This window comes from Rhipicephalus sanguineus, chromosome 4 (assembly GCF_013339695.2).
Source record: "Rhipicephalus sanguineus isolate Rsan-2018 chromosome 4, BIME_Rsan_1.4, whole genome shotgun sequence".
Lineage (NCBI taxonomy): Eukaryota > Metazoa > Arthropoda > Arachnida > Ixodida > Ixodidae > Rhipicephalus > Rhipicephalus sanguineus.
This window is the reverse complement of record NC_051179.1, coordinates 12160908-12185007: the sequence shown is the minus strand read 5'-3', so window position 1 is coordinate 12185007 and position 24100 is coordinate 12160908. Positions and strand designations below refer to the sequence as shown.

Sequence of the window (24100 nt, the reverse complement as noted above, 5' to 3'; positions counted from 1 at the left end):
TATTGGAAGCGATAGGTGCTGAGAGCACTCTCCTACAGGCAGGCGCGTCATTCGTTCATCAAAACAAAGAATGACTGCAACTTTCACTACTGAGTGAGCGCATCGATTACGCATTGTGCGGCTGGTACAAGGCGGCTTCACGGTGCGGTCTTCGTTAACGCTCAAAGTATATACGCGCAAGCCATGGTCCACGCCCGATTATATTTTCAAAGCTGCATAAAGACCGTCCGCCCGGGTCATCCTCATAAGAAATCCATTTCACGTGCGCTGTGGCTTATTTATACATTTCGACCTCACGCATCGCTCACAGAGTTGTTTCTGCATTGAAAAGGCGACTGGCGCCCCGTATCGCAGATCTTCTCACCCGTAGATATACGTGACGACTCATTGAAAGCGATTGCACTTGGCCATTGGTGGTCTTGGCTTTCTTCATAGGCTGGCAAGAAAAGCTACGGAGAACACCTTCTGGCAAACAGCGCGGCACGCTTTCATGATGTACCGAGGCCTTGGTCAACACCACCTTTTTTTTCTAGGTGGTGTTGCCTTGGTGCGCCGGGCGTCGACGGTTTCTCTCTCTCGCCGTCCAGTCTCCCTTCCCTCTGCGAGTGCGCGAATAGCTGGGGCAATTCCGAGGCAAAGCCGATCTGAGAGTCCCGCTGCGATCTCAGAAACGACGGGCTGGCAAACAGGTAACGGTTTCTTTTTCTTTTTCCAGGAACGAAGCCGTGCACCGCCTCTTGGCGATCGCTCACGGAACGTCGCAATTACTCACTGGAACGTGGCTCTTCGCTTAATGACGAGATGGACGGTGAACGAACGGCTTAAAAAGTCGGGCTCTGCTACACGTAATTGGATACATGCTGATTATCGGAAGTGATTACAGCTTACGCTGGTAAAAACTAACACGGCGTTTCGTTGCCCAGGCTGACTCGTTCCTAAACGCTGGTGCACCAACAAACAAGTTGAAGGATGGAAAGTGCCTTCTACAATGTCGGCAATTTTAGCACCGCAAGGTCGAAAGCGAAGTGACACGCCGGTTTGGTCCTTTGGAGAATGCTGGTGCGATGATGTAGCGCACCAAACGCTCACAGTGCGGCTGCTAGAGCGTGCTACATCGTCTGACCTTAGCTTTGAAGCCCAGGGTAATCGTCATATTCACTGCCGCAAGTGTTTCGCACATTGATGCACCGTAACACGAAGGCCGGTTATGCAAGCGTAAAGGCACCCGGGCGCAGCTAGTAGCATGACTCGCCAGTGCCACTTGCTGTAGGGCCCCGTGGCTAAGCAGTTGAGGAGCAGGAGTGAACGAACGGTATCAATGCGTCAAAGGGGGAAGCGGCATGGGGGCCGAATATCGTTCTCACAGTGTACGCGTAATTAACGCCACATCTGGACCCAGGTGACGTAATGATTAAAAAAAAATAACAAGAACGCCCTCACAAACAATTAGAGCACAGCTCTTCTGAAATCAGAAGTGCGGCTTGTACGCGTGCTTTCGGCCGGCGTTCGCACTGAATGTAGCGTGCGCAGCAGAGGAGTCCACGCGTTTCAACGCCAATCGCGCGGCCTTACGCTTTCGGAGCACGCTGACGTCAATGCCACTAGACGTCCTTGCGTATTTGTAATGAGGACATCGAACCGTGTCGCGCGTACTGACCGCTGCCAGGTTAGGTGAGTTGCGCACCGCGGTCATCTCCGAGTGCATGTACGTGAAGGCGCGTTGATGTGTGCACGGCCCTCAGTGAAATGACTTCGCATCTTGTAGATTTGCTTCTGTCGTCATGACCATGAATACGGTCACCTTCGTCTTTCAGACTGCGTCCGTAAAGGGGGATATAGAGGTGAGAGGGAGAGGAGGAAACGAGCGATAAATGCGATGACGCGTATATGTGTCCCCTCGCGTATAGGTAGCCAACCGGACGTGTTTCTGGTTAACCTCCCTGCCTTCTGCTTTTTGCATTGTTCCTCCCTTTCGACAGTGCTGGTATTTCTGCGCAATAGCTTGTAAACTTAGTATATGTACCCGTCGTGGTAGCTTAGCTCGTAAGGTGTCGTGCTGTTAAGCTCGGGGGCGCGGGTTCGATTCCCGGCCACGTCGGCCGCACTTCGATGGGGGCAAAGTGCAACACCCGTGCTCAGATTTAGGTAGACGGTAAAGCACCCCCGGTGGTCGAAATTAACCAGGAGTCCCCCACTATCGCGTGCCTCGTAGGAGTATTTATGTTACGAATGGAACACTTAAATAGCGCAAGTGTTAGATTTCTCACTTACCAGGTGAATTGTTTCGCGGTGTCTAATTAAAACGCTAGTAATCTTGTCAGCTAAGTTATTTGAAGAAATTCACATTTTGTAAACATTTTTGACCACCGGAAGTGTTCGCACTTCATGAGCTTTCGCTGCTTCAGGTTTAAGGCTGCGCAGTAGGCATAGCCATTTTTAACGTCAGAAACTCGCAGGATCCCTTATGCATTCGCCTGAGACGACTCGAAGGCGAAAGCCATCTTCCTATTTTTCTTCTCGGTCGATGTGTTCATATCCCCCTCCGGAAACTTTCTGCACCTCACGTGGTCCTGCACTGCCTCCGTGATCGGCCCACGTTTGACCAAGCCAGTGATGACGCCATCATGTGACGTCATGTTATACGAAGTCATAGCGGTACCATGATGTCCGAAAATTTTGGCGATCTGGGACGTTGTGATGACGTCATCACGAGATGATGATTTTTTGCGTCACTCGCATTGACGCCGCCGACGCCGACGGTCTGTTTTCGCGTTGGATGAGGCATCTAAAGCTTTCGCCTTAAAGCTTCAGGCGACTGCGATTTCATAGCTCGTCAGTTAGCGCAAAGCACTGGAAAAGTTGCACGTGCGGTAAGCCCGTTAATTCTGCAATTTCGGCAACAAATGTGCATTTTAAAGAGGTTAAGCTAACGAGGAAAATAAATGAATCTTGCGCTGCCTTAAGGCAGCCTTCTCCAGGGGAAAAAGAAACGAAATTCGGGGGAGGAAAGCAACGAGCAACCCAGGTTGCCACTTAGTGCGCGGTTACGTAAGCCTCGTCGGTCGTCCTTGTACCAACCTCGACATTGTCAGAGACCTCCATTGTTCTTCACGAGGAACATTCTACCCAATTTGAATTCACATTGTGTTCAACAATACCTGCTCATTGTGGCCGCTAGCGAATCCTCTTGCGAGCGTCTAACAAAAGCTCTGATGTTTGCACTTCCATTCCAGACATACGTGCGCCACAAAAGTTAGGAAAAGCCGCTGTGACGTGGATGTTATAGTGACACTCACCGAGTCCAGGCCCTCTGGCGTCTCCGTTTCGTTCACGCTATCTTATAGTTCCGGGTTACTATTGTCATTCAGGACCACTCCAGTCGATTGTACGGAAGCAACGTACGCGTACAGCTAATTGATAATAGCGCACCACCACGTTGTTCCCCTTAAAAAAAAAGCTTCAACGTAATTTTTTGTCTGGGTACTTGGTGCTATTTGCCAATAATGTTATTTGATGGCGACTGTGACTGTACGGGACACAGTTCAGAGTGAGCGCGTGAGCATCCTTCGCTTTCACTAACCCGCCTTAATGGTCACTCGTCTCTTCCTCGTATTGCGCAGTGCTGCTCTTCGGCTGACGTGGACCTGGATGAAGGGCATGCTTATGCAGGTGCACGCCACCTTTGCAGCGCGTTTTAACAAGCGCTGAGGCGTCAGGCCACGCGTATCTTCATTGATTGAATCTCATTGGAGAGAGAAAATGGCAAGGATTAGAAAAGGGCAGGCAAACCAACGAGACGGGCGCATACTATAGTACTCTACGTTGGGGCACGTGCGCACTGCGCACGCACACAGCACTATAAGCGGTCACTCAGCCCGGTGCACTCGAAACATTTCAGCAGCGTCGACGGATGCGGCCGCGGTCCAAACATTTCCGACTCGCGAAATGGTCTCGGGGAGTGGAGAAGGCGATGCTTTAGGCGGCTCATGAGAAGGGTATCTCTGCCTCTGCGAAAAACCGGCGTGCAGTACAAACATCCACGCGCCTCGCGTATCGAGGCGCGCGAGCTGCGCGTTCACTTCGTACGTGCGGCGTTCGCGCAATATAAAGTGCATGGTAAAATGGCCACACCGGATGACTTTCGCCTTCGAGTCGTCTCAGGCGAATGCAAAACGGACCCTCCGAGTTTTTTCTCGGACAGCGTCTACGCTTTTATTTGCGCGATTCGGCGAATAATAACCGTTCCAAAAATTTAGACTTCACATATAAGTTGAATCGATACCAGGCCATTTTGCAAGACTTCCTGTTCGGAAGGGCAGAATGATCAATACAGATCAGTACAGCTATCAATAAATAGTCGTCGGCAGCAGCCGTGTGTTCCAGTCTCGTAACCGGATCCAGGACGGTCCTCAATCATCAGCGAAGACGAGCGAAACATACTCGTCGAACGTTGGAAAGCGTGCCAACGCATGCCGCTCGTGTAGCAGCCACGCAGACACAGAAGCCGCATGCGTAACAACGCCGAACGTGCTACCGGTGTCGGCGGGACCACCCACAGCCCCTTTTTGTGCAGATTTGTAACCTTGCCAAAGCATCCGGGAGCCGTGTATATCGTCTTGAAATGGCGGAAAAGACAATGAGAATGCACAGCAGCGCATGCATGGGGACGATGCGAATGTGTGCATTACCTTGCAGCACATAGTGGAGGGAGAGAAGGAAAGGCAGGAAGTCTCCGGTTTGCTACCCTCTACTTGGGAATGGGATGTAAAAGGAAGAATCTGTGGCGACACTAGGCGACAAAAACAAAGTCCTGACTACAGCACCGTACAAGTACTATACACACAAACATTGTCTGTGAACAATTTGTCATTCACCCTGATTTAAAGGACACTCAGCACGTTGCACCTAGAAAGGTTCAGCAGCACGTTGTATAAGCTGCAGAACTCCTCGTAAGCTTCGTGCTTGAACACTTCTACCCTCCTTTGTGGCTCAGTGCACACGAAACACCCCCGGTGACCATAATTAATGCAGTGTCCCGCTACTACGACGTGTCTCATAATCACATCGCGGTCTCAGTACGTATGACCCGCAAATTTCATTTTGGTAACATACAAGATGCACACGTAGAAGGGCCAATTGTATGCTTGTACACGCGCAAGCACCGTAGCGGATCACGTGTATTCACCAAGCACTCGTTGTGCAGGCCGACAATGCCAAACAAATTCGTTTCTGTATCTCCGATAAACCACGATCTCGTGAGACGCGAATTTCGCGCTCTCCGTTGCGTCATACACAATGAGGTATCGTGCATCGTATTCGTTCGCCGTCACATTCCGAGCACGTTTGCGTTGTCAGTCGGCATAAAAAGGCGGTTACCACGTCTCGGCTACGAATGGAGACGCGTCGGCAAATAATCCTCGTGGGGGCCAAGCGGGAACATTCGTGAGTCGGTAGCACCGTCTCTGGCAGCGCCTAAAGTTTGCAATTACTCATTCTGTTAGCGCCACTCCTTACACATTCCGTCCGCGTTACCTTGGAATGAAATATGCGGCGGTTTGTGCGAAAGGAAAATCTCAAAAGACATAGGTGAAAGAAAGGAAATCTAGGGTGAGGTTAACCAGAGCAAAAGTCCGGTTGGCCAATCTCGGGAAAGTTTGGAAGCCAAAGAGGAAAACCTGAATAAATTGTTTCGCAATTTGCGTAGTTCTTTCGAATTCTTAACAATCTCTAAGTGGGTGCTCGAAAAACAAAGTCGTAAATGTATGCATCAAACGTTCTTTCGCATAGTGGGCACACATCGGTATTCCGCTGATGGGTGAGAGACAACAAACTTGCTAAGTTTTCTCCAAGGGAACATACGGGGTCACCGGTGAGCCATTTCCTCCTGCGCTATATCAGAATGCGTGGAATTCATCCTATCATTTTTTTTATTTAGACCTTGAATCCTATCACGCTACTTGCCTGCTTGAAAGTACGATATTTTACATCTATAAGTCTACTCATATGTTTCTCAATATTGATTATATAAGCGGAGTCTTATTCAGAAATGCACTGGGGTTTGCTGAATACAGAATCGTGTTCACGCGGATATATTATTGTCACACCGTCCTTCAATCGTTTCTACCGCTTTACTTTTTCTGCTTCAGATTATAGGGGTTTAGTTTCGTATTCTATCTTTGGTTAACGGACAGATTAAAATTCATTTTTGTCGAGAACGATCAGATTAGTTTTTTTTTTTTTTTTAATGTTTTATCCGCTCACTACGAACTGCACAAGATAGGGTAAATTGGAGATCATTGGGAGGCGGGGCCTTCGCCTTGACGATGATGATGGACTGCCAGAGAAACCACTGCCTCCGAGAGCAGCCCCTGTGGGTGGTGGGCCACTTGGATCACATATACAGTACACGTGTACGGCTGTCGACAGGCCAACATTACCGCGTTCACTCGTCTAACTTCATCGAATTCAATAAACTGCGGCGATGGTGATGGCACTGGGCGTCGTGTATCAGAAAGTAAGAGAGCAACTGTATCAGTGACACGCCTGTTGCGCTGCGCAGCAAAGAAAAACAGCTCTTAGAAAGGTCGTTATAACCTGTATTTGTGCTGATCTTCCGTACTTGACGACTGGTTTCTGACTGTACCGGGCAGTGCGCATGCGAAGCTTTTCATAATAAAGATTAATTGCGAGTAGGGCTCACCCTGTACATCAGTGTTCTTTCACTGTCCTATTTCGAATCCGCGCTACCAGTATTTAAGATTATGACCCAGCTAGCCCAGCAGCGAATCACGTTAAGGCGCATAGCCTTTGCCGACGAACCTCGATCGTTGACGTCGTCAAGTGAGGAACGTGCGGCCATCAAGACCGTCGGATCAGTCGAATAACGCGTTGGTTCATAACACGGCTGTGGCAATCGGTTAAAAGTTAGTCGTTTGACCAACGTGTCAGTCTTGCTCGCCGGGCGTTCCACCCCGTGCCCAACGTAATCGCGCACGACGTACCGACGGGCCAGGAATTGCGGGGCGTCTCCCTTCCTCTTCGCGATCGTCGCCGAGTGTGGCCTTCTGGGTCAAGGAGATGCGGCCTTCATCGGCGACCGATTCCTGCGCCGCGGGCGCGCGCTCACCGTCGCCTCCACAGTTTCCTTGCGGCGCGGACAGCGAGGGCGGTCCACGCAATCGACGCCAACCGGCTCATTAACAGTCTCGCGTCGTGTGCCCAACAGTCGGCTCTTTCCATCTGCGTCACGCACCCCCTTTCTTTCGTTTTCGAATCCGTTGCGTTCGCAAAAAGCCGCAATCAGTTTTGAACCGCGCACGTGCACAGCCTGTGTGCGCGCAGTACCGACTGCGAAGAAATCCGAGGATACTCGTGAATTCTCTCTGCATGTTTGCGGCACTGCAAATGAATTGCGTTGTTAAACCAGATGAAAGCGGTTCGGGGCAAAGAACGGTGATGCCTTTTACGAACGGGAACAGTTCCTCCGTCCAGTGGTCGATTGCGGCGGCTGCTGTTAGGGGGCGTTGCCGACGGCATTCGCTCGAGATCACTCCTCGTCGAGCAGTTTTCAGCACTCTTGTTTGCCCATAAAACGAGACAATCGGACCACTCGTCGCGCGGCCATTCTTTTTCCTAAATGGACTATGTAGCCCTGACGCGAATTCGATACTTACTTTTTTTTTTTGGAAGTCTAGATGTTGTCACGCAGTGTAGTGCAGGCGCAGAACATTACCGGAATTAGTAAAGAATAAATATAATTAAACTTTTTTTGAGCGACATCATGTTTCGCAAGCGAAAGCAAACTTTAGAGGCAACGACAGCGGCGAGCACAGTTGGTGGTCGTGAAGTAAAGAAAGAAAGAAAGAAAGAAAGAAAGAAAGAAAGAAAGAAAGAAAGAAAGAAAGAAAGAAAGAAAGAAAGAAAGAAAGAAAGAAAGAAAGAAAGAAAGAAAGAAAGAAAGAAAGAAAGAAAGAAAGAAAGAACTGAAGCTCAAGGATGAGTAAAAAAAGTTAGAGTCAAGGAAGCCCTAGGCCAAGTGATCGCGAAACTCCATTGTTTGTTTGGTTGCAACAGCCATGTGCGACGAACGCTTGAAACAACTCCTCGCGGCTGCTGGTCTCCGTTTTGCAACGAACTACCGAGATGGAACTGTTGAAAGCGTGAGGTGCGAACGGGGACACAAATGGTGTGGCCGTGCACAAACCCGCGCAAACAGACGATGGCAGGTTGGTAAAAGATGCTGCACCGGGACACAAGCGAATCCAGCGGCGAAGTGTTGCTCGCTGGGCCGAACTTGGCTTACAGAGCACGAGTCGTCTACCCGACACTCTGAAGAAGAAAAGAAAAGCTATTCTTGAGCAGTAGCAGTGTATATAGCAACACACACCGAGGAACCTTCCGGAGAGCAACTAAATTAAGTTTGATAGCACTGTCCTTCTGTTTGACGTTGTTTGTTTGTCAGAATTCTGTCGTCACTCGTCCCCTTATCCGATCGCTTTATCGTTTCACGATTGATGTTGCTGACACATTTGGCATTCTCAGGGAAAATACAGGACCCGACCGCTGGTGCGTTAGAAATAGCTCTGTCTATGTATAGGTCAAGACATACACCAGGGGCGTAGCCAGAAATTTTTTTCGGTGGGGGGGGGTTCAACCATACATTATGTATGTTCGTGCGTGCGTTTGTATGTGTGCGTGTATATATACACAAGCAAAACTGAAAAATTTCGGGGGGGGGGGGTTGAACCCCCCCAACCCCCCCCTTGGCTACGCCCCTGATATACACAGAAAAAAAGAAAAAAAGAAAGTTGCTCGACCACAAAACTGAAATGACCGAGAAGTGTATTCCGATGACTGTTCGTGAGGTTGTAGGTCTGAGCAACATGTCATCTTAGATGCAGAAAGAAGTAAATCAAGAAATAAACATTTAAGAACAGAGCGGACGGATATTCAACCTCGTTTTTATCGAATTGTTTCGTTCGGCGTGCATCGCTTGGCACCATTTCCAATCTGGCGCAGTCCTCGTACAGAGCTGTTTTGTCGGCTGACCTGCGCTGGTGCTGATAAATAAAGTGGTCACTCGGGTGTCCTCGAGCCGGGATGGCCCGCTTAGGTTTTTTTCTCTGAGGCTGACGTTTCAGGTGGGCCTTCTTTTGAAAGAAGCGAGTTTCGTGTTTTCCCGTCTTCTCCGGGAAATGACCGACGCTAACGACCGCATGCTCGAGGACGCGTCCGAAAGAGAAGCTACGCTCGACGTGGGATGATGCTGCAGTACAGTACACGTGTGAGCGACAACTGCACCTGGCACCGAAGCTTGACGGTGACGCCAGAACTTGGGGGAGGGAGGAAGGAACATTGGGTGCGGTGCGCACTCGTCGTGTCATCTCAGGTCGCTTAACACGATGGAGCACAATGGAAAGGATCTCAGTGCTTGAATTGAAGCTTTCCGAGTGCATGACTTTGACACGTTTACAGTCTAAAAAAAAAGGTCGCGTAGCCCCTTATGCATTAGGCGAAGACGACTCGGAGGCGAAAGCCATCTTCTTTTTCTTCTCGGTCGATTGTATTGGAAAAATAATGACAGATTACGTTACTTCGATTCTTCGCCAGTATTAATATAATACTGCAAACGATCAGAGTCGATGGCATGGCAGCCGACTAAACATTACCAAGTTCAAGCTTGATCTAAATACTACTACTACTACTACTACTACTACTACTACTACTACTACTACCACTATTATTATTATTATCATTATTATTACTACTACTACTGGTACTTCTAATAATAATAATAATTGCTGGGGCTGTCTTACGTGCCAAAACCACGATATGATTATGAGGGACGCCGTAGTGGAGGGCTTTAGAAATTTCTACCGTCTGGAGAAAGAGAGATACGAAGAGGACAGGCAGGGAGGTTAACCAAGCTTTGGCTCGGTTGGCTACCCTGCACGTGGGGTGGGTGGGGAGAGGGGGAATAATAGAAAGGAAAGGGTAGAGAAGAAAGAAGAAGAGTAAGAAAGAGATGGATGAAGTTAGCTTGAAATTACACAACACGAAGTCGCGCTGTTAGTTCACAGGCGCTCGTGAAGTCCGGTGGTCCTCAAGAAGCACAAGAGGGCTTTCGTGGCCTTGCGCATATCGTTGTGCTCTTTAAAGGCCAACTCCGGCGATTTTTTGGCCATGTCAAAGTAATGGTGCTTTTATGTTCCTGAGACGCCCCTGTTACGGGCCCGATAGCAGAAATACTCGGCAAACTGGAGAATAATTTTAAATAAGCAAAAAAGCGCAACACCGAAACCGAAACCCAACCGAGTGTACTGTCTACGTATGACGTAGACGTTGTTACGAACGAACCGGAAGTCGTGCAAGGTATGCCGGTGACGCCGGCGTGGAGTATGAAAACTGTGACAGCCGGGACGACCAGCGAAGCGCCGGCCAAACCGACGCTGTCTGTCGCCTTGTGCACAGCAGACGCTCGCTGTAGCGGCCTTAGCGCCGAAGTTAACGGTGCCCTCGGCTGCGTCACTTCCGCCGCCTTGCCAACACTGACGTCACAGACGCAATGTTGCCAATAATTGTGGGAAGCCAGGAGGGCGTTTGCAGACAATCTTTAAAATTCATTTGCAAACAATCTGCGCATGTCTCAAGCCTGTAATTTGGCATAAATGACGGAAACGTGCAAAGGAACGTACCCAGCGAATTTCACTGAGATCCATCGACCTCGAAAAATCGCCGGAGTTGGCCTTTAAACGCGCACCTAAATCTAAGTGCACGGATGTTCTTTCTTTCTTTTTATTTCGCTTCCATTGAAATGTGGCCGTCGTGCATGGCGTTCTGAATGAATAAGAGCGCGGTATCCAAACCAAGCAATATTCTTTATAGACTCCATGCCTTTTAGGGCGCTGGTTCGATTCCCGGCCACGGCGGCCGTGATGGGGGCGAAATGCAAAGAACACCCGTGTACGTAGATTTAGGTGGACTTTACCGAAATCCAGGTGGTCGATATTAATCCAGAGTCCCCAACTACGGCGTGCCTCAAAGTTGTATCGTGGTTAGATCCTGGAAAACCGCAGCAATTATTATTAAGGTGAAAGTCTTAGATGCCTAATCAAATGCAAACAGTGGTCGTCGGCGTCAACACGAATGCTACAAAAAGTCACGTGATCATAGATGGTGTCATGATGTCGCCATATATCGTTAACATTCTGACGTCATTATACGTCACATAACATGACATCGTCGGTTCGTCAAAGGTGGGTTGATCTCGGAGGGAGTGCGACACCTCGTGAAGTGCAGAGAGCCTCGGGGGAAGGGGTTGTTTCAACACAATCATCTAAAAACAAAGAGAACAAAGGGGAGAAGATCGCTTTCGCCTTCCAGTCGTCTTCGGCGAATGCTTAAGGGTCCGTGTAACTTTTTATCTGTGCCTCATAAATGAAAACTTGAGCAGAAAAGGAATTGTTCTGGAGTCAAATAAAGACGGTTATTTTCAGTGTGGCTAACTTGCGTGCCCGCCAGCAAAATAGCCGAGCCGTCCTCCGCACGTATCGCGTCGTGGATGGCCTTGAACGGCTCGCCCATTCTCTACTCGCGTATTTTCGTCCTTTCACCGTGAGATATCGATCTCCCGCTCGCTGAAACTCGTATGCGTCCCTCGCTCATTATACATCGCTCACTAAGTTTCCTTGAGGCTTGCCTTTCTTTGTTCTTAAATGTGTATAGCATATCTTTGCAACCTCCCCGCCATTATTGACAGACTGGCCAGCTAACACCGACAGAACTGGATGCGGTTCACCGCGAGTGATGTGGCGCGCACACACACACACACACACACACACACACACACACACACACACACACACACACACACACACACACACACACACACACACACACACACACGTGGGTGACGTCAGCGCAGCGCATATGCACATGGGACAATTGTAAAGTTCTTGAAAACTTTCTGGCAACTGGAACATTTCTGTCGACTGAGCCTCCAGTATCAAAGCCCAATGCTGCTCGACGCCGCAGGCGCATGCCTAATCCGGCGGAATCGCTAGCACGCGGACGCTTTAAAAACTCTCAGGGTCCCTTATGCATTCGACTAAGACGACTCGAAGGGGGAGCCATCTTCTTTTAACACGAAAGTGTTTTATGCCGGGGTCCACCAAGACTTCGGTGACGTATTTCCGTCACGGAAATGACGTTGAAAAAATATACACGATCAGATGACAAAGAAAAAAAGTGCCGTCAACGGGCATCGAACCCACGACCGCTCGGTCCGCAACAAAAGATGCCATGCACGCTATCCACTGCGCCACGGTCACAGACTCTATACACTTTACAAACGCGCCTTTTATATCTACCACTCTCCCGGTCGGCGGGGTGGTGTTGCCCTCTGGGAGAGGTAAAGTAATTCGCTTTTATTGTGGCCTCTGCGATTAGCACCTGAAACGCACTACACGTCCCTCCCATTCGGCGCGTTTTCAATCGAAGTTCAATTTTGTCACTGCCTTAACACACCGCGAGGTGTCGACCTTAGCCAAGCGTCGTAAAAAGCGTCGGCCTCACTCATAGCTCTGCGACGCGCGCGGCCGGGCTACCGGGGCGGCACGACGCGCTTTGCGTTTCCCTCTAGTCCGGCCGTAGTGTTCAATAACATTTTAACATTCCGCGGGATAGCGACCAAGTTCTGCGTCCAATATGCGACGCTCTTCTGGCTATCACGCCTAGTTTTCTGATTACGCTTTCACCGTTAACTCCTACAGCGAACATGAGGGTTTGTTTAATCATTTAGCAGGGACATTAGTCATCGGGATGGTGATGTACCACCAATCATCAAAGTGGGCACATCCACGTTAAACGGTGCTATAGCTGCCAGACATCAATATACATTGTGCAAACTCTCTTACATCGTAAACAATCAGTTGCTTCTGTAAGGGCACGCTTTACTTTCGTGTTATTCCGATTCCTATGACGGAGGGATCAACCATGTATTTTTTTCTTCTCACTCCATGTACTGATCCTTCCCCGCGCCCCTCCCAAAGCTTTCTCCACCTAACGTGCTTTTGCACTGCCTCCAGGATCGGAGACTTTGAGAGCTTTCTGCACCTGACCTGATTTTGGACTGCCTCCGTGATCGGCCCACCTTTGGCTTTGCAACGATGTCACGCGGTGACGTCGTCATGTGATGTCACATTATGTGACCTCATAGTGACGCCATGATGACGCCACAGTTCTGGCGATCTGTGATGCCGTATATTGATTTCACCACGTGATGAATTTTTACATCACTCGTGTTGACGCCGACAGTCAATTTTTGCGCTTGACGAGGCATCTAAGGCTTTGGCCTTAAAGTGGCCCGCGTGCAAGCGAGCGCGTTCAGACGCTTATCCCGTCTTCCACAACGGTGACATAGTCTCGTCGGTTCGGCGTTACGTCTAACGTGGGTGCGGATGAATACATTAGGAAATACTTGAGGAAATACATTTGGATGAATACATTAGGAAATACAAGTACAATTGATGCTATACGCATTGAACTTGATCAAGGTCAGTGAATGGCTTGTGCTGTAATTTTTAATGAAATAAATTTCAAAGAGAAAGCGTTGTCGCCTCATAGAAGCCACAAATAGCGGTCTTCAGGTAAATATTACCAGTATGACACTGCATGTTCGAGGTACTAGTTTTAGTAAACTAATGCTTATAGGGGTTGACAATCTACAGAGGCAGTTGCGTGCGGTCTGTCCGAAGGCCGGCGAACAGGCGACGCTAGGAAATCGGACAGTTGTACTGGCTTTTGGGCCATCTCGAACGTTTCAAGTTTCCGATCTTCTATTGAGGAGAGTTGAATATAAATTGCTTCACACGAGGCAATACATTGAGACTGCTACTTAGTCATTCCGATCCATTACCAGATTCTGTCCTTTCTCTCCCTGTCTTGTTCTGTTCACCTCTTGTGCCAAAAGAGGGATGTGAAGTAACCTATCAGGAAGTCGATTCTGCAGTGTACGAGAAACTCGGCCGGTATAATAATACAGCTCCTGATCTGCCTGCAGATTGTAGAGAGCTGTCCGGCAGGTTCCGCTCACCTGTAGTAGCGGTCCTGCAGGTCAGAGGTCGGCCCTCGAGGGAATCGAGTCAGAACCGTACATTCCAACACAGCGATGCCTCGATTGAATCGCCTACGCGCGGCAGTGCAAGTTACAATTCTATTCACTGCGCGTCCGAGAGCCACTAAACGCTGATGGTGGTGAGGTTTGATATTGGCTCAGATAACCAAGGACTAGGCCGCCATGTGGAAACAATTGCGAATGCGATTCATTCAGAATGCTGGACGAGCTTCCGTCGTTATTCGTCTTATCGAACAGGAAGAGTCGGGCTCACGTTTACGGCGGCCATACGAAAAATAGGCAGCCTGCCATGTGCGCGCGTGTGCTCCGAATCTACGCTCAAGGTTTAATTGTCTCGCTTCTTTTTTCTTTACTAAAGAGCTTTTCGTGAGTTCAGCATGATTGCGCTCTCTTCTTGGTGGATCGTTCTCTGACGCGGAAAATGGAGATCAGAGGCTGCAAAACTAAAAGCTTAGCTTAGAGGAAAAAGGGGGAAAATGTTTGGGCATATACGGCTTCGGCGCTGATCATAAGTTTATCGTACGACGCAGGCTAGTGTTCAGCGAAGTATTTCATATTTGTCTTAGACACCGATCCACTTGCTGTGCACCTAAAAAAAATGTGCTGTATATTCAACGGCGCTCTCTCTGAGAATGAAACCTGAATTATATATATATATATATATATATATATATATATATATATATATATATATATATATATATATATATATATATATATATATATATATATATATATATATATATATATATATATAGTCGTTAGTGTAAAACGCGAAGAAGTTTTCTTATTTCTTTTTTAAGACGGCACATTTCTCAGTACCTTCTGATGGCGCTGAAAAAAAAAAAAAACGTACCCGAAAGAAGAACCCAGCGCTTCTCTTGTGTTCTCCTTTCGGGGTATCGTGTTTTTATTCTCTCTATCTTTTTTTTTTTTGCACTTTCAGAAGCTATGAATCAGTACCAACTAGTCCGATCTCAGTGTTTGCTAAATTACGTTCTTCTGTTTAACTTGAATTCACCTTCTTTCACAGTCGTTTCCGATTTTTAAATTTCATTTTGCAAAAGCTAATATTAGAGATTTTCGGTGGCCTGCGACATTATCGCTCAAATATTCTCCCATTTTCGCTTGCGTCTCTGGCAAAATTCGCAAAAGTACCCCTCTTGGCGCGATTTTCTTGCTTCGACGAAAACGTTCTCGTCGGTCCTTTTTCCACGTTAAAAGTTCAACGTAAGGCGGAGTCCTTAAGTGATAAAAATTTGTCTAGCGTAGCAGGAACTGTCGCTGGAGTCAACATTCGATAAGGGTCATAGTCGGCCCCTTGACAAGGGTTATAGGCCTTGATTACGAGAACAAAATATTAGTAAATCTAAGTTTCATTTTATACCGTTCCAGATGGCGCATAAAATGGACAGCGTGCCGCCACGATCGTAGACATTAACCTTACGAAAGTTATTAGACTGCCGGTGTGACGTTTTCTTTTTGGTGAGAGCGTGCCGCCCATGTGTAACGGTCGTTCCGTGCAGAGGAACCAAAACTTTACGCACAAGAACAGCACCGGGCCCGCGAAGAACAAGAAGCCAATGACTTGCGAAATGCGAGCCTGGAGAACAACGTACTTAAAGGCTCGTAAATACCGTCTCCAAGACAAAATAAAGGTGGCGAAGGGGCAAGTAGCAACACGATGCATCAAATAGAAAGTACTCGATCGACCAGCACTGCGTCTCACGCGCAGGGTCATACAAATGCCGTCACCTTGCACCTAGCGGAGTAGAAAACGAAGACAGATCGTCGGTCTTCGCCAGCAATAAATACCACGAAGAAAGTCATTGAACGCGAGATGGTCTGCTACAGAGCATGGTCCGTTGCGCATCGCTTACTGCGAGTGATTGTTTTACGTAGGCTCGCATGTGACGCAGTCCGGAGAGCTTCACCGGTGAAATTCGCTTGTGCGCGGCGCAGGGAGAGCCTTGACACGCGTAGCGGGAGCCGTTTGTCGGAAGACCAGTCATTGCTACACCGTTGCTACTAGCTTCGACAGAAGCAGTGAATGGGAACGACTGAACAACAACCACCGTGTCGACAGTGCCTGCCTGTACTATGTTATGTTATCTGCTTGCACGGTAGTGGACAGCGCGTATAAAATTCGATTCCTTTTGAACGACAGCTATTAAAACCAAAGTGGGAACGCTTTGCTGAATGGCGCAGAGAAGCGTTCACGTTTATCTCAAGCGATGATAACGTTGGTAGCCGAGAATGAAGTTATAATCAAAAATAAATCCTGCGGCCTTACGCACCAGAACCACGATATATGATTACGAGAAACGTACGCCGTGGGGAAGGTCTCCGGATTGACTTCGGCTACTTAGGGTTCTTTAACGGTCACATAAATCCACGCAGCTATTTTCGCTCCTATAGATCGAAGTGCGTTTTTGCATTTCACCCACATCGAACACGGTCATGGCCGTGTCCGGGAATCGCTTTTAGCCGCTCCCGAGTTTAGCATCGCAACACCCTAGCAGCTAAAGCTATTAATTAAGAAAAAAAAATCACCGCCCAATCAATTCGTACAGATGGTTAACCGGTGTTTATCATGAGCTATGATCTACCGGAGCCTCCTCTGCCGTAGCTTTTCATTTCTCCATCACCACATTTAAGATTTGCGACGTGCTTCAAAGTTTGCGTTTGGTGACGTTAGCTTAAAGGACATTAACAACACCTAAAGGAGTTTATGGGTAGCGGTTTATGCTGCGGCGGGTATCATACAATGCAGGGTTGCCAGGTTTGGTCCCCTCCCCCCCTTACGCACACAAGCAAAACGATGTAATTTCAGGCCGAGAACCAATACTTAAAGCTTGGAAACAGTCCTCTATATTTCTGATTGATTATCTGAGGGGTTTATGTGCGCACCCCCGGATGAAGTGGCACTCGCCCTGTTCTTCTAAACTCCTTACTCCAGTTCGTTCGCATTATGACGTGGAAAATGTTCTTCAGCCCGCACAAGATGAAGCGGAATGAATGACGCGTGATTTGGCGCGACTGGAGAATTGGTCAAACGCTCGATCCATCGACCTCGTTCGTCCGTTTCCCAGCGAAGCAGGAAATTCGGAGAGCAGCGTTCTCTGGTTTCCGTTTCCCTGAAGCGCACCTCCTCCGCGTGCTGTGGGACCGACCGAACGGTGTTGAAACGCGACTTCTTTTTTTCCCGCCGCGTCTTGCCCATCGCGTCCTTGGCACTTAATTACCGCGAAGTCCTGCCGTCGAGGCTAAGATACACAGGAAGAAGCGGAAGCCCCCGCGCTTCCGTTTCCGCCGCTCTCACACTGTTGCCGGCGTCGTGCGAGGAGGGGGCGGTGTTCCTGCGTCGGCTCGCACGTCACTCTGTTGGCTGCAGCGCCTGTGTGAACGGACGTTTGAGGTGGCACGACGCGTTCTATGCCTTGGATGCCAACTAGCCGGCCCATGGGCCCAGCCGATCGTGAACCGTCGCAAGCCAGGGTCGATCGTCGTAGCCTACGGTAAAGCCGAAGAGCGCGAACCACTTCTCCCAGAACCATGACACATCGTGAGTCGGCGGATATTTTTTTGTTTTATTACCGAGACAGTTTGCACGATGATCTTCATCAATGAAAGGAAAAGCATATTTATGAAATAACGATATTTTTTTCTTCCTTTCCATTCCTTTCTATATGAGATCAGTTAGTACTTTATTTTCTTTACGATCGTTTGAGTATAAAGGATGAGGCGACGGCTGGCACTAATCAAGTACTTACTATTGGAGTTACCTAACTCTTAATTTCGCACAGCTGCTTAGAACGGTCGAACAGAAAACGTTGGCTGTGTTACTCAAGTCGAAAGGTGCGCGCATGCGTGCACACGTAGCGCGATTACTTACTGGGGCTCTAGCAGGTTTATTGCAATCTATTTTGAGTGTTATGCTATACTTAGGCTTAGCGAAATATGAATGCTTTATCCTGTGCGTTTTGCTTTCTTTTTAACCGGGGCGTCTTTGTGTCGCATTTGTTGTTTCCTGTTGCGGCCCTTACAGACGTGGTAACGACCGAACATCTGAGATTCGTTTTCTTTTAAATACAAGAATGCATAAGCATATAGAACAAAACAAAAATGAACTTTGCATAAACTTGGTCTATATGGCCAACTAGCAGATATAGAATCGGTCACAGAATAATACGGACCACGGGAGCGCGTGCCGAAACTGCAATCTGCGCCGTCTAGTGGCAAGCCGTCTGCTGTCGAGAGCACTGCGCTGGCGATTGCGCGGCCAGAGCTATGCTCTCGACAGCAGACGGCTCACCACTACACGGCGCAGGCGAAAACTTCACCGCGCGCTCGCGCAGTCCTTAAGACTGTGCGGTCCACTCTACGTGCAGTTGCGAAATGTTTATCGGTTCCTGGTTGTCAAAGTTCGAATTCAATAACCGGCGCGGTCCCGCTGCTTGCAAATAAGATTTCGTCTTCTATCGCAGGCACCAATTAACGCGAATCTAGTAGAAATATAATTAAGTAACGAAAGCATCTACTCAGTTACGTGATATTTAAAGAAAAAGACAGTGCCGGCAGTTTTCCCACTGCGGACTTTTGCCCCGACGCAGTCCGAATGTCTTTCAGCCATTATTACTTCAGGATGTCGGCCTGAGCGCGCAGTTATCGGCGTAGCCAGGCTAGCGCGCGCTTCCTTGCATCCGTTGGCGCGAAACGGCTGCTGCTGCGGCCGAATGCCTACGTTTGCCGCCATTGCGCTGCCTCATGCGTGGCCGCGTTGAATTTTTCTACGCACGCGCGGGTGATAAGAGCGAAGGCCGAATTAATTCGTCGCGTATATAGGTATGGCACCGACAATATATCAGTGCACCAAGGAAACTTGAAATGCTCTTGTGGAAGTGCCGTGGCACTATATAGGAAGTGCCAGTTACAGCGTGCGTAATTTTGTGTAACCGCATTTCGTACTTTTCACATTGAGCGCGCTTTTCAGTTTCTGCTTTTCTTTCTTTTTTTTTATTTGGTGTCGTTGCTATGTTGTTGAACTCGAAGACTAAAACTTCTTGCGAACCTGACAATATCCCCAACATATTTCTGCGTCACTTTGCACAGTCTGTTGCAAAATACTTAGTCGTCATTTCTCGTGTGTCTCTATTGTCAGCTGAATTGCCAGAGGACTGGAAGTTGGCACGAGTTGTTCCTATATTCAAGAAAGGTGACAGTCTAGTACTACAAAATTATCGACCGATCTCCTTAACATCATCATGCGGTAAGCTTATCGAACACATAATAGCTCATAAATTAAATGAATTCTTAGAAGAGAACTCAGTTTTAACAAATCATCAACACGGGTTTCGAAAAGGATTTTCTACTGCAACACAATTGGTTACTATCGTTCACACCTTTGCAGATTGTCTCGATGCTAACGGCCAAACTGATGTAATATTCTTAGACTACAGTAAAGTATTCGACACAATTCCACACGATAAACTAATTATAAAGCTTCGGTTAGTTGGGCATACCAGAAATATTTATCTCGTGGATCTCAGCTTATCTACACAATCGCAACCAATACGTTCAGGTGGGAGAAAAACAATCCGGCTGCCTTCCGGTGACTTCTGGCGTTCCGCAGGGGAGCGTACTAGGCCCCCTACTGTTTCTGGTCTACATTGATGACATTGTCGATGTAATTAGCACCCCCCGGTACAAATTCGTCTATTAGCTGACGATTGTGTTTTGTTTAGAGATGTAACCTGCATTAGTGACCAATGTGACCTTAATACTAACTTAGGCAATGTGTCAAAGTGGTGTGAAAAATGGGGAATGCTTCTTAATGTAAATAAATGTCGGTATCTATCCATAACGCGCAAAAAAGTCCCATTAGACTACACATACAATTTATCTGAAGCACTATTACTTAATGTAGCCTGCTATAAATACTTAGGCCTAACGTTAACAAGTACCTTATCCTGGAATTTGCACGTAAATAACATCTTCTCTGCCGCTTTCCGTAAATTATGCCTTCTCCGCCACAAGCTCAAGACTGCCCCGCCTCGTGTTAAACTCATCTCCTACTTTTCCTTAATTAGGCCAAAACTTGAATACGCCTCCATAGTTTGGGATCCCCACAAAAAAATTAGCGTTCAAAATCTAGAAAGAATTCAAAGAAAAGCAGTACGATTTGTTTATAGTAAATTTATGTTAACCGACCCCCCCCCCCCCCCTCCCCACTGCATTACTAACGGCATATGGTATAGAACTATTGCAAATTCGACGAAAAAAAAGTCGGCTACAGTTTCTTTCAGACATAGTAAACCACAGGCTATCCTAGACACCGCAGCATACCTATCCCCCTTGTTAAGCAGACCCACTCGGCACCACTATCCTCATTCCCTAACGCCAATCTTCGCAAGGTCTGACACTTTTCGCCGCTCCTTTTTCCCACAAACAATAGCTGATTGGAATAAACTAACCGAAGCATTTCCCCAACGCCCTAGACCATTGGTGTAAATACTATTCTTCCATGACTTCCTTAGAATTGTATTATGACCAAGTTGTTGAGTTGTTCTTCATTTTTTTAAATCGTAACCCTCCGTCTTATATCCAAAGAAATTGTGTAAAAAACACTTTGCAACCTTCTTTCATTCTGTTGTTTAGTGTGTATCATGTGTATATTGCTTACCCTGCTTGACTTTTTGTCCGCAGTAATCTATAAATAAATAAATAAATAAATAAATAAATAAATAAATAAATAAATAAATAAATAAATAAATAAATAAATAAATAAATAAATAAATAAATAAATAAATAAATAAAAATTTGCGCGTGTCATTGCGCGTTTTTTAGATGTTCATTATACATCCTGAAATGCAGAGACCATTAAATGATATACACTAATACAACGTTGTCTGCAGCGAGCCCTCTAGGACATTTTTTTTTATCGCTCTACATGCAGGAGTCTGTTGGAATCCTTGGGTTACCTAAATAAAGTCGCGCACATTTTATGAGACGCGGAATCGAAGCCGTAACTTACTTAAGCCTGGCTCCCACGTACGTGAGTAGCCGCTATGGTAGAATGTATTTCGTTAGCGCAATTTATTGCGCATGTCGCCTGTATATATTGCAATTCGAAAGTTGAATTCGGCTGGTGCCTTAGTGGCTTCCTAGCACAAATGTTGAGGCATTGATGCCGTAGCGATCTCAGTATGCAATGAATCACGGCACGTGGTGCCTGCGTTTTCTTCTGCAAGTTGATGTATTTACTGAACTTACTCGAGCATACGCCATGAACCGAACTCGAGAGCAAGAAAGCAGGCAGGGGTTGGTTGGTTGTTTGGTTGGTTGGTTGGTTGGTTGGTTGGTTGGTTGGTTGGTTGGTTGGTTGGTTGGTTGGTTGGTTGGTTGGTTGGTTGGTTGGTTGGTTAGTTGGTTGGTTGGTTGGTCAAACTTTATTAGTAGTCACAGACACGACTATAGCGCGCAGTGGGCTCCTGTAGAATTTTCTTTTTTGTTCTGTTTATATATATCCTGTTCTCCAAGCAGGCACCCAGGTGTATTATATTTTGAGACTTGTGTGTGAACCCGCCGTGGTGGTCTAGCGGTTATGGTGCTGGACTGCTGACCCGAAGGTCGCGGGATCGAATCCCTGCCGTGGCGGCCGCATTTTGATGGAGGCGGAATGCTTGTGGCCCGTGTGCTTAGGTCTAGGTGCGCGTTAAAGAACACCAGATGGTCGAAATTTCCGGAGCCCTCCACTACGGCGTCTCCCTTTACCATATCTTGGTTTTGGGGCGTAAAACCCCGACAATTATATTATTATACTTGTGTGTGCAAACTTGCCTGCAGCGCAGACAAAGACGAAAGGACAAAGAACGAAAATACGAGCGCTGACTTCCAACTGATTTCGAAGAAACGTGCATAAATAACTATCTGCGCGAGATAATGAACGCCCCAAGTCTAAACACGACAGCCAACATCAATATTGTGCACTACAATCGAACAAAACTAAACGCAGTTCAGCCATGGCATCCTGACGCGAACGAGAGCGCATGTGCGATTTCAAGTTTTTTGTCAATGTGACTGATGGCTTGCTAATTGAGTTCCCTTCAGCCACTTCTGCTGCTTCAATGATAATTCTTGTATTATCTGCTGTGTTGGCCCGCCTTGACGACAGACCCCTGTCGGAACAGTCAGTGCTGGAATGCCGACCCGAACTGTCTGCACAGCGAAAATCACTTAAGGCCTTACTGAACTTTTTGCGTGCCAGTGGCCTATTGAATAGGCTTTAGTACTCCCGCTCTACAGCTTCCTTTTGTTTGTATTTATTTTATCGCGCGCCTGCTCTTCTCTGCGCTTTCCTTTCCATCTTTCTTTCCCTTTCCCCCCCTCCCCTTAGTGTAGGGCAGCAAACCGGATGCTACAATTCTGGTTAACCTCCCTATCTTTCTCTCGTTTTATTATCTCTCTCTTGTATTATCGTTGGGATGTCTAGCCAAGATACTGGTCCGGTAAAGTACGGAACACGGCCGCGTGTGCGCATGTGAGCTCCAAGAAACTCTTTTCGCCCTTTTCGCAATTTATCACCGTGTTCTTCTATAGTCTAACATTTAGACACCTGTCTGTTCCACGTATACAAGACAGACCACAAGACACGGGTATCAGGTTGGCAATGCCTTTTGAACAATCGACATACTTTTTCGTATGGTTAATAGCGCAACAGTTTCGTGCGTTAGCAACAGGGTTGGTTGCTAACTCCACTACGGCGTCTCTCATAATCATATGGTTTTGGGACGTTAAACCCCAGATATTATTATTATTATTATTATTATTATTATTATTATTATTATTATTATTATTATTATTATTATTATTATTATTATTATCTGGCGCAAAGCTGTGAAAGTTATTCATGCATGTTTTTCGAAATAAAATATCAGTCTGAAGTCGACGCTCGTCTTTGTCTGCGCTGCACGCAAGCTTACAATGGAATACCACTATAGCCTGTACTCAAACCTTGTATCGGGTAATGTATGAAAGGCTGCTTGCAGGGAAGACCCCAATGCATGCTGTGATAACGCCGTTTTTTTTTTTTTTCAGTTATTGGTATCGTGTTCTAGTTACGTTCGCACTGACGTCGAGCAATCTCCGCACTCTTCGTGGCTCAACACGCAACGATGCCGGCAGTGCGCGCATTCGCAGGGAGAGTCGCGTGCGACAGCGTGAAGAGCGCTTCCGCGACACTCGCTTAAGCCTCGCCAGGGAAAGCGGGGAAGGCGCTCGTTCCTCTGTGCACATCGAACACGGTAAAGCCGTAGGCTGGTCTAAAACAAGACGAAGGGGCCCTTCGTAAATCGTCGGGCGATGAGGGTATATGCGGCACATTTGTGTACTGCCCTGCTGGTTTTCCTTTCCTATAACGAGCGAGCGGACGGTATATACCTCTGCCTTACTTTCGCGCACGGTGCCCAACATGGAAACGTCTGCCCGAACGTTTTCCATGAGCTCTCACGTAGCGGTCAGCCGAATAAGTGAAGAGGGCGGGTCGACGGGTGCGCGCTTATTTTTAACTGCCGCCCGCGCTTGGAGAGAGATGGGCTCCTTCATCGTGAGCCACTTATAGTTTTGTTTTTCTTCATCCCCACCTCCGAAATTTCGCTTGCGATCTTTGTAGGGCCCACGCGCTCCTAAGGAGACGAAACTTGATGGCCCTATAGTTCTGGACTAATGCTGTCGGTTCAAAATAGGTGTATCACACTTCGGCCTCGTTTTGTCAGGTAAACGGTCCCACACCTGAGCACAATAAAATGTGCTGTAGAATCCATAGGTGCCATTTCGCTTATTCAGGCTCGTAAGAGGGCTGTATAAATTTACCTTACTATTTTATTACCTCGTGTGCATGGCTGTAGTAAAAGCTCGTTAATTAGAATTCAAAGGGGACTATAAAATGGTTCGAATGAAGCGGAGTTC

The 24100-nt window shown here is 47.5% G+C and overlaps 1 protein-coding gene across 3 annotated transcripts in view; it reads left to right on the top strand.

Annotated features, from left to right (window-relative positions):
• The first annotated feature begins 478 nt into the window (after positions 1-478).
• LOC119389399 (carboxypeptidase M) overlaps positions 479-24100 on the top strand; it is a 76973-nt gene continuing 53351 nt past the window's right edge. For 2 of the 3 annotated variants that reach the window (XM_037656632.1, XM_049414415.1), the window contains exon 1: positions 479-689. In XM_037656632.1, the coding sequence (XP_037512560.1) occupies positions 491-689 (199 nt within the window). In that variant the 5' untranslated portion in view covers positions 479-490. Of the gene's footprint in view, positions 690-17674; positions 17700-24100 lie in introns of those variants that run through there. The other variant, XM_049414417.1, reaches the window with a different exon arrangement.